This window comes from Oncorhynchus keta, unplaced genomic scaffold (genome assembly GCF_023373465.1).
Source record: "Oncorhynchus keta strain PuntledgeMale-10-30-2019 unplaced genomic scaffold, Oket_V2 Un_scaffold_7763_pilon_pilon, whole genome shotgun sequence".
Lineage (NCBI taxonomy): Eukaryota > Metazoa > Chordata > Actinopteri > Salmoniformes > Salmonidae > Oncorhynchus > Oncorhynchus keta.
The window spans coordinates 587,501-597,126 of record NW_026290998.1 but is presented as its reverse complement, the minus strand read 5'-3'; the positions used below and the strand labels follow the sequence as shown (position 1 = coordinate 597,126).

The following is a 9,626-nucleotide window of genomic DNA, read 5'->3' as shown; positions in this document are numbered from 1 at the left end:
ATATACAGTATATCCATGATACTATTGTGTTTATATACAGTATATACATTCATGATACTATTGTGTTTATATACAGTATATCCATGATACTATTGTGTTTATATACAGTATATTCATGATACTATTATGTTTATATACAGTATATACATTAATGATACTATTGTGTGTATATACAGTATATCCATGATACTATTGTGTTTATATACAGTATATACATTCATGATACTATTGTGTGTATATACAGTATATCCATGATACTATTGTGTTTATATACAGTATATTCATGATACTATTGTGTTTATATACAGTATATTCATGATACTATTGTGTGTATATACAGTATATTCATGATACTATTGTGTTTATATACAGTATATTCATGATACTATTGAGTTTATATACAGTATATTCATGATACTATTGTGTTTATATACAGCATATACATGATACTATTGTGTTTATATACAGTATATACATTCATGATACTATTGTGTTTATATACAGTATATTCATGATACTATTGAGTTTATATACAGTATATTCATGATACTATTGTGTTTATATACAGCATATACATGATACTATTGTGTTTATATACAGTATATACATTCATGATACTATTGTGTTTATATACAGTATATTCATGATACTATTGTGTTTATATACAGTATATACATGATACTATTGTGTTTATATACAGTATATTCATGATACTATTGTGTTTATATACAGTATATACATTCATGATACTATTGTGTTTATATACAGTATATACATGATACTATTGTGTTTATATACAGCATATACATTCATGATATTATTGTGTCTATATACAGTATATCCATGATACTATTGTGTTTATATACAGTATATTCATGATACTATTGTGTTTATATACAGTATATTCATGATACTATTGTGTGTATATACAGTATATCCATGATACTATTGTGTTTATATACAGTATATTCATGATACTATTGTGTTTATATACAGTATATTCATGATACTATTGTGTTTATATACAGTATATACATGATACTATTGTGTTTATATACAGTATATTCATTATACTATTGTGTTTATATACAGTATATTCATGATACTATTGTGTTTATATACAGTATATTCATTATACTATTGTGTTTATATACAGTATATTAATGATACTATTGTGTGTATATACATGATACTATTGTGTTTATATACAGTATATACATGATACTATTGTGTTTATATACAGTATATACATGATACTATTGTGTTTATATACAGTATATTCATTATACTATTGTGTTTATATACAGTATATTCATGATACTATTGTGTGTATATACAGTATATTCATGATACTATTGTGTTTATATACAGTATATTCATGATACTATTGTGTTTATATACATATATACATGATACTATTGTGTTTATATACATATATACACTACCATTCAAAAGTTTGGAGTCACTTAGAAATGACCTTGTTTTTAAAAGAAAAAAAAAATTGTCTATTAAAATAACATCAAATTGATCAGAAATACAGTGTAGACATTGTTAATGTTGTAAATGACTATTGTAGCTGGAAACGGCTGATTTTTAATGGAATATCTATATAGGCGTATAGAGGCCATTATCAGCAACCATCACTCCTGTGTACAGCTGAAAACTGTTGTCCTGAATAAAGAAGAGATAAAACTGGCCTTTAGACTAGTTGAGTATCTGGAGCATCAGCATTTGTGTTTTCGATTACAGGCTCAAAATGGCCAGAAACAAAGACCTTTCTTCTGAAACTCGTCAGTCTATTCTTGTTCTGAGAAATGAAGGCTTTTCCATGTGAGAAATTGCCAAGAAACTGAAGATCTCGTACAACGCTGTGTACTACTCCCTTTACAGAACAGCACAAACTGGCCCTAACCAGAATAGAAAGAGGAGTGGGAGGCCCCGGTGCACAACTGAGCAAGAGGACAAGTACATTAAATAGTACCCAAAACACCAGTCTCAACGCCAACAGTTCCTCTGTTGACGTTGAGGCTGGTGTTTTGAGGGTACTATTACTCTGTCTAGTGTCTGTGTTCTTTTGCCCATCTTGATCTTTTCTTTTTATTGGCGAGTCTGAGATATGGCTTTTTCTTTGCAACTCTGCCTAGATGGCCAGCCTCCCGGAGTCGCCTCTTCACTGTTGACGTTGAGACCCCAGAGAAGCTTAAATTATCTAACCATATGGACACTGTGGTGAAGAAGGCATGACAGCGACTCTTCCTCCTCAGGTTGCTGAAGAAATTCGGCATGTCCCGAGTGCCCTCACAGTGTTCTTCGAGCATATGGTCGGGCTGCATCACAGATTGGTACGGCAAATCCCCGCCGTGGACTGAAAGGTGCTTCAGAGGGTGATACGTGCAGCCGAACGCACCATTGAGTACGCGCCGCCTGCCCTCCAGGACAGCTGCAGCACCAGGTGTCGCAGGAAGGGCAAGAAGATCATCAGGGACCCCATTTTTCTTTACAATATCGACCTACCCTGGCCAAACCCGGACGACGCTGGGCCAATTGCACGCAGCCCTATGGGACTCCCAATCACGGCCGGATGTGATACAGCCTGGATATTAAACCCTGTACCCTGCAGTCACACCTCAACCCTGTACATGTGACTGTTAAACACTCTGAACATGAATCTGATTGGTTTATTTTTAATAGAAACATTGTAGAGAACATCTGATTGGTTTATTTTGAATAAAAACATTATACAGAGAACCGACAACAGAGTACAAAAACACATGACAGCAACAACACTTATTTCCAACTGTAGTGACGTCAGACCGAGGACAGGGGTTCCCATGCTCATTCCAAAGGACAAGTTCTGGGTGTGTGCAGGGTGTGTGCAGGGTGTGTGCAGGGTGTGTGCAGGGTGTGTGCAGGGTGTGTGCAGGGTGTGTGCTGGGTGTGTGCAGGGTGTGTGCAGGGTGTGTGCAGGGTGTGTGCAGGGTGTGTGCAGGGTGTGTGCAGGGTGTGTGCTGGGTGTGTGCAGGGTGTGTGCAGGGTGTGTGCAGGGTGTGTGCAGGGTGTGTGCCTTTATTAGTCAATCATAAAGGTAAGATTCGGGGCCCAACACCGATTGGTCCTTGGTGGGAAAGACAGGCAGGACTAAAAGAATCAACTCAAAAATAAACAGGTAAATATGTGCATCAGAAATACAAGCCGCCCTGCCATCCTTACCCATACATAGTTAGGAGTCAGGGTTAGAGGTCCGGGTAGGTTTAGGGTTGGGTCAGGACGAGGTTCATATGTACTGAAGGAGCATAGACTAGCTCCGGGAGAATGCACATCTAAGCACGACCCCTGACCCCTGACCTCTAACTCGGGAGAATACAGTTTACAGTCAGATAGTCTATCCTGAGACTGCTGGGACCTCCTGTCCCATCTGTCAGTAGTTCTGTCAGTGATTCTGACTGTGTGTGTCTCTGTGTCGCTCTGGTTGGATACACTGTCCCAGGCCAGAGCATAGCCAGAGGAGAGAGTGGAGGAGGGAGAGGGGGAGAGAGACGAGGAAGACAAGGGAGAGGGGGAGGTAGACAGGGATAGTAGGGTGTGAGGTGAAGTTGCCCCCAGACGCTGATCTTGGGTCCATTTTGTATTTCCTCCACTAATGGTTAACGTAAAGACTGTGAGAGGGGAAGCTGATCCTATATCTGTATGTAGGGAACAGGGCAGGATGGTCTCTGTCTCCAGGTGGTTGTCAAGGGAACAGGGCAGGAGGGTCTCTGTCTCCAGGTGGTCATCAAGGGAACAGGGTAGGAGGGTCTCTGTCTCCAGGTGGTTGTCAAGGGAACAGGGTAGGAGGGTCTCTGTCTCCAGGTGGTCGTCAAGGGAACAGGGTAGGAGAGTCTCTGTCTCCAGGTGGTTGTCAAGGGAACAGGGAAGGAGGGTCTCTGTCTCCAGGTGGTCGTCAAGGTGAAAAGTCATGACAGCTCTCAGGTAACCAGAGGGGCAGTCCCACACATCACTGGGAGACACACCACCTGTTCCGGAGTCACCATGCACCCTGCTGAACGCACACACACACCCTGCACACACACACACACACCGAGACAGAGTTAACACCCAAACACACACACCGAGACAGAGTTAACACCCAAACACACACACCGAGACAGAGTTAACACCCAAACACACACACCGAGACAGAGTTAACACCCAAACACACACACCGAGACAGAGTTAACACCCAAACACACACACCGAGACAGAGTTAACACCCAAACACACACACCGAGACAGAGTTAACACCCAAACACACACACCGAGACAGAGTTAACACCCAAACACACACCAGGGACAGTTAACACCCAAACACACACACCGAGACAGAGTTAACACCCAAACACACACACCGAGACAGAGTTAACACCCAAACACACACACCGAGACAGAGTTAACACCCAAACACACACACAGAGACAGAGTTAACACCCAAACACACACACCGAGACAGAGTTAACACCCAAACACACACACCGAGACAGAGTTAACACCCAAACACACACACCGAGACAGAGTTAACACCCAAACACACACCAGGGACAGTTAACACCCAAACACACACACCGAGACAGAGTTAACACCCAAACACACACACCGAGACAGAGTTAACACCCAAACACACACACCGAGACAGAGTTAACACCCAAACACACACACCGAGACAGAGTTAACACCCAAACACACACACCGAGACAGAGTTAACACCCAAACACACACCAGGGAGATCACTAAATTTGGACTTCAATATTAGATGTTTGTCCATGTTCCCAAACATTAAAGACAGATCTATTTTGCACTCACCCAAAGATCACCCGAAGAAAGAACACTGGGGTCAAACCCACGAACCTCAGAGCCATAGGCAACAGCTTACTGCTTAGCACCGGGGTCAAACCAACGAACCTCAGAGCCATAGGCAACAGCTTACTGCTTAGCACTGGGGTCAAACCCACAAACCTCAGAGCCATAGGCAACAGCTTACTGCTTAGCACTGGGGTCAAACCCACGAACCTCAGAGCCATAGGCAACAGCTTACTGCTTAGCACCGGGGTCAAACCCACGAACCTCAGAGCCATAGGCAACAGCTTACTGCTTAGCACCGGGGTCAAACCCACGAACCTCAGAGCCATAGGCAACAGCTTACTGCTTAGCACTGGGGTCAAACCCACAAACCTCAGAGCCATAGGCAACAGCTTACTGCTCAGCACCGGGGTCAAACCCACAAACCTCAGAGCCATAGGCAACAGCTTACTGCTTAGCACCGGGGTCAAACCCACGAACCTCAGAGCCATAGGCAACAGCTTACTGCTTAGCACCGGGGTCAAACCCACGAACCTCAGAGCCATAGGCAACAGCTTACTGCTTAGCACCGGGGTCAAACCCACGAACCTCAGAGCCATAGGCAACAGCTTACTGCTTAGCACCGGGGTCAAACCCACGAACCTCAGAGCCATAGGCAACAGCTTACTGCTTAGCACCGGGGTCAAACCCACAAACCTCAGAGCCATAGGCAACAGCTTACTGCTTAGCACCGGGGTCAAACCCACAAACCTCAGAGCCATAGGCAACAGCTTACTGCTTAGCACTGGGGTCAAACCCACAAACCTCAGAGCCATAGGCAACAGCTTACTGCTTAGCACTGGGGTCAAACCCACAAACCTCAGAGCCATAGGCAACAGCTTACTCCACGAAGCTATTACCATAATATATATATATATATTTTAACATCATCCCAAACCTGAGTTCTATTCTTAACCAGTCTGAATTAATGTCTTAACTGTTACCTGTCAAGGTGTTTCTGATTCAACCCTGTTGTAAAACCTCTAAACACATGGAATGAAAGCTAAACAGGTTCAAAAAAAATTACTTGTCAATAATGTGTCAAATTTCACCGTGAAACAATGAGATCTTGTTGCAAACACACATATATTATGATTATGGCTTAGTGGATGGGTACCAGAGCTGTGGGGTGGGGGTCTGTGCTCTTCAGGACATAGCGTGTCACAGCGATCGGACCAATCAGAACAGCCAGAAGCAGGAACACGCCCACAGCCATGCCCACCAATCTCTGCTGACCTGGAAAGACAGACGCACACACACACACACACACACACACACACACACACACACACACACACACACACACACACACACACACACACACACACACACACACACACACACACAGTAAAAGGATATATCTAACCTGTAACAGAAACAAGGAAGGAAACAGTGAGATCTAATGAAGCTCTGTTCAGTCTGATCTAATGAAGCTCTGTTCAGTCTGATCTAATGAAGCTCTGTTCAGTCTGATCTAATGAAGCTCTGTTCAGTCTGATCTAATGAAGCTCTGTTCAGTCTGATCTAATGAAGCTCTGTTCAGTCTGATCTAATGAAGCTCTGTTCAGTCTGATCTAATGAAGCTCTGTTCAGTCTGATCTAATGAAGCTCTGTTCAGCCTGAAACAGTTTGATCTAATGGGCCTGAGTAACAGGCAGTTTACTTTGGACATGCATTTCATCTGGAGGTGAAAATAGTGCCCCCTACCCTACCCCCCTACCCTAATGAAGTTAATGAGACTTTGCAAAGCAATGTCAGAGACCAGTAGTACTGTGAAGAGTGCAAAGAGAGTAATGCAGCAAGGTCCCTGAGAGGCTAAGATGTGGACGGGTGGATATGGTCCCGGGCCACAGAGTTCAGCAGGGTTACAGTAGCTGGAGTACTAAGATGTGGACGGGTGGATATGGTCCCGGGCCACAGAGTTCAGCAGGGTTACAGTAGCTGGAGTACAAAGATGTGGACGGGTGGATATGGTCCCGGGCCACAGAGTTCAGCAGGGTTACAGTAGCTGGAGTACTAAGATGTGGACGGGTGGATATGGCTAGTCCCGGGCCACAGAGTTCAGCAGGGTTACAGTAGCTGGAAATAAACTGTTCTTGAGCCTGCTAGTGAGGGAACGTAAAGACCTGCACCGCCTGCCTGATGGTAGGAGGGCAAACAGTTTGTGGATGTGAAGGGTTCCTGATGATGCCGCGCACCCTAAGCAGACACCGCTTGCGCTGGAGGTTTACGACGGCAGGGAGCTGGGCACCGTGATGTGCTGGGCGGTTTTCACCACCTGTTGCAGGGCCTTCCGGTCGACCACAGAGCCAAACCACACAGTGGGCAGTTAGTCAGAATGCTCTCGCCCGTGCAGAGTTAACCTCTGGGATATGTAGCGTCCCACGTGGCCATAAGCCAGTGAAAGTGCAGAGCGCCAAATTCAAATAAATTACTATAAAAATCTAACTTTCATTAAATCACACATGCAAGATAGCAAATTAAAGCTACACTTGTTGTGAATCCGGCCAACGTGTCAGATTTCAAAAAGGCTTTTCGGCGAAAGCAAACGATGCTATTATCTCAGGATAGCACCCAAGCAAACGATGCTATTATCTGAGGATAGCACCCAAGCAAACAATGCTATTATCTCAGGATAGCACCCAAGCAAACGATGCTATTATCTCAGGATAGCACCCAAGCAAACGATGCTATTATCTCAGGATAGCACCCAAGCAAACGATGCTATTATCTCAGGATAGCACCCAAGCAAACAATGCTATTATCTCAGGATAGCACCCAAGCAAACGATGCTATTATCTCAGGATAGCACCCAAGCAAACGATGCTATTATCTCAGGATAGCACCCAAGCAAACGATGCTATTATCTCAGGATAGCACCCAAGCAAACGATGCTATTATCTCAGGATAGCACCCAAGCAAACGATGCTATTATCTGAGGATAGCACCCAAGCAAACGATGCTATTATCTCAGGATAGCACCCAAGCAAACAATGCTATTATCTCAGGATAGCACCCAAGCAAACGATGCTATTATCTCAGGATAGCACCCAAGCAAACGATGCTATTATCTGAGGATAGCACCCAAGCAAACGATGCTATTATCTCAGGATAGCACCCAAGCAAACGATGCTATTATCTGAGGATAGCACCCAAGCAAACGATGCTATTATCTCAGGATAGCACCCAAGCAAACAATGCTATTATCTGAGGATAGCACCATAGTAAACTAAGAGAGAATAGCATATTTCAACCCTGCAGGCGCGACACAAAACGCAGAAATCAAAATATAATTCAAGCCTTACCTTTGACGAGCTGTTTTTGTTGGCACTCCAATATGTCCCATAAACATCACAAATGGTCCTTTTGTTCTATTAATTCCGTCCAAAATGTCCATTAATATATATCCATGTTTTTGGTGAGTTTGATCCAGAAAAACACCGGTTCCAACTTGCGCAACGTGACAAAATATCTCAAAAGTTACCTGTAAACTTTGCCAAAACATTTCAAACTACTTTTGTAATACAACTCTAGGTATTTTTTAACGTAAATAATCGATGAAATTGAAGACGGGATGATCTGTGTTCAATACAGGAGGAAAACAACCTGTAGCTTTCTGGTCACGCGCCTCTATCTAACAGTACACTACAAGTGACCCTCGTTTTGAACAGGGCTACTTATTCATTACACAAAGGAAAAACCTCAACCACTTTTTAAAGACTGGTGACATCTAGTGGAAGCGGTAGGAACTGCAAGAAGGTCCCGTAGAACTCTGCATTCCCAATGAAAACCCATCGAAAAGAGAGTGACCTTGTCAGCTTTTCGCCTGCTAAATAAGTTCTGTTATACTCACAGACATGATTCAAACAGTTTTAGAAACGTCGGAGTGTTTTCTATCCAAATATACTAATAATATGCATATCTTATCTTCTGGGGATGAGTAGCAGGCAGTTGAATTTGGGCATGCATTTCATCCGGACGTGAAAATACTGCCCCCTGTCACCAAGAAGTTAGAAGTTCACCAGGATCTTGGGAGACAGGTGGGCCTTCTTCAGCCTCCTCAAAAAGTGCAGGCGCTGCTGTGCCTCTTTGACCAGGGTTGAGGTGTTGAGGGTCCAGGAGAGGTCGTCGGAGATGTAGACACTAGGAATTTGAAGCTGGGCACACGAGCCATCTCAGTGCCATCAATGAGAACTGGGGCGTGGCTGCAGTTTTTAGACTTCCTGTAATCCATAATGAGCTCCTTGGTTTTCTTTGTCATAGGTGAAGAGGGAGTGGAGGGGGCTCAGCACGCAGCTGGAGTTCAGGTTCAGGGTTGAGAAGGTGAAGTTGTCTAACCTGACAGACTGGGGTCCAAAGTCCAGTTACACAGAGAGTGTGTGTAGAGGTGGGCTGTGTATATAGATGGGCTGTGTATAGAGGTGGGCTGTGTATATAGATGGGCTGTGTATAGAGGTGGGCTGTGTGTGTAGAGGTGGGCTGTGTGTATAGAGGTGGGCTGTGTATAGAGGTGGGCTGTGTGTAGAGGTGGGCTGTGTATAGAGATGGGCTGTGTATAGAGGTGGGCTGTGTGTGTAGAGATGGGCTGTGTATAGAGATGGGCTGTGTATAGAGGTGGGCTGTGTGTGTAGAGGTGGGCTGTGTGTAGAGATGGGCTGTGTATAGAGATGGGCTGTGTATATAGGTGGGATGTGTGTATAGAGGTGGGCTGTGTATAGAGATGGGCTGTGTATAGAGGTGGGCTGTGTGTAGAG

General features: G+C 43.9%; 2 protein-coding genes and 1 long non-coding RNA gene across 17 annotated transcripts in view; 1 reads left to right on the top strand and 2 right to left on the bottom strand.

The window, feature by feature from the left end:
* Positions 1 to 3,983: 3,983 nt before the first annotated feature.
* The window catches only part of LOC118381722 (uncharacterized), a gene marked incomplete at its 3' end in the record, with an annotated part of 35,644 nt that continues 30,001 nt past the window's right edge, over positions 3,984 to 9,626 (bottom strand). Inside the window, exons 5-6 of the mRNA XM_052517395.1 lie at positions 5,990 to 6,108; positions 3,984 to 4,058 (exon numbers count right to left, since the gene is read on the bottom strand). Of these exons, the coding sequence (XP_052373355.1) occupies positions 3,984 to 4,058; positions 5,990 to 6,108 (194 nt within the window). The remainder of the gene's footprint in view (positions 4,059 to 5,989; positions 6,109 to 9,626) is intronic.
* LOC127929537 (uncharacterized) lies at positions 4,054 to 5,939 on the bottom strand. Of its 14 annotated transcripts, none has more exons than XM_052517413.1 (3): positions 5,692 to 5,939; positions 5,260 to 5,583; positions 4,054 to 5,205 (listed from the first exon to the last, which is right to left on the bottom strand). In XM_052517413.1, exons 1-3 carry the CDS (start codon positions 5,733 to 5,735, stop codon positions 4,833 to 4,835), a joined length of 741 nt encoding a protein of 246 aa, XP_052373373.1. In that variant the 5' UTR covers positions 5,736 to 5,939; the 3' UTR covers positions 4,054 to 4,832. The 14 variants fall into 14 exon arrangements, with proteins under 14 accessions (XP_052373373.1, XP_052373367.1, XP_052373371.1 ...); XM_052517407.1 differs by having other exon boundaries at positions 4,054 to 4,989; positions 5,044 to 5,205; positions 5,260 to 5,750; XM_052517411.1 differs by having other exon boundaries at positions 4,054 to 4,989; positions 5,098 to 5,205; positions 5,260 to 5,750.
* Positions 9,279 to 9,626, top strand: part of LOC127929540 (uncharacterized) — a 2,571-nt gene continuing 2,223 nt past the window's right edge. The window contains exons 1-3 of one of the 2 annotated variants that reach the window (XR_008135090.1): positions 9,279 to 9,399; positions 9,434 to 9,486; positions 9,557 to 9,609. This is a non-coding gene — a long non-coding RNA (uncharacterized LOC127929540). Of the gene's footprint in view, positions 9,506 to 9,556; positions 9,610 to 9,626 lie in introns of both variants that reach the window. The other variant, XR_008135089.1, reaches the window with a different exon arrangement.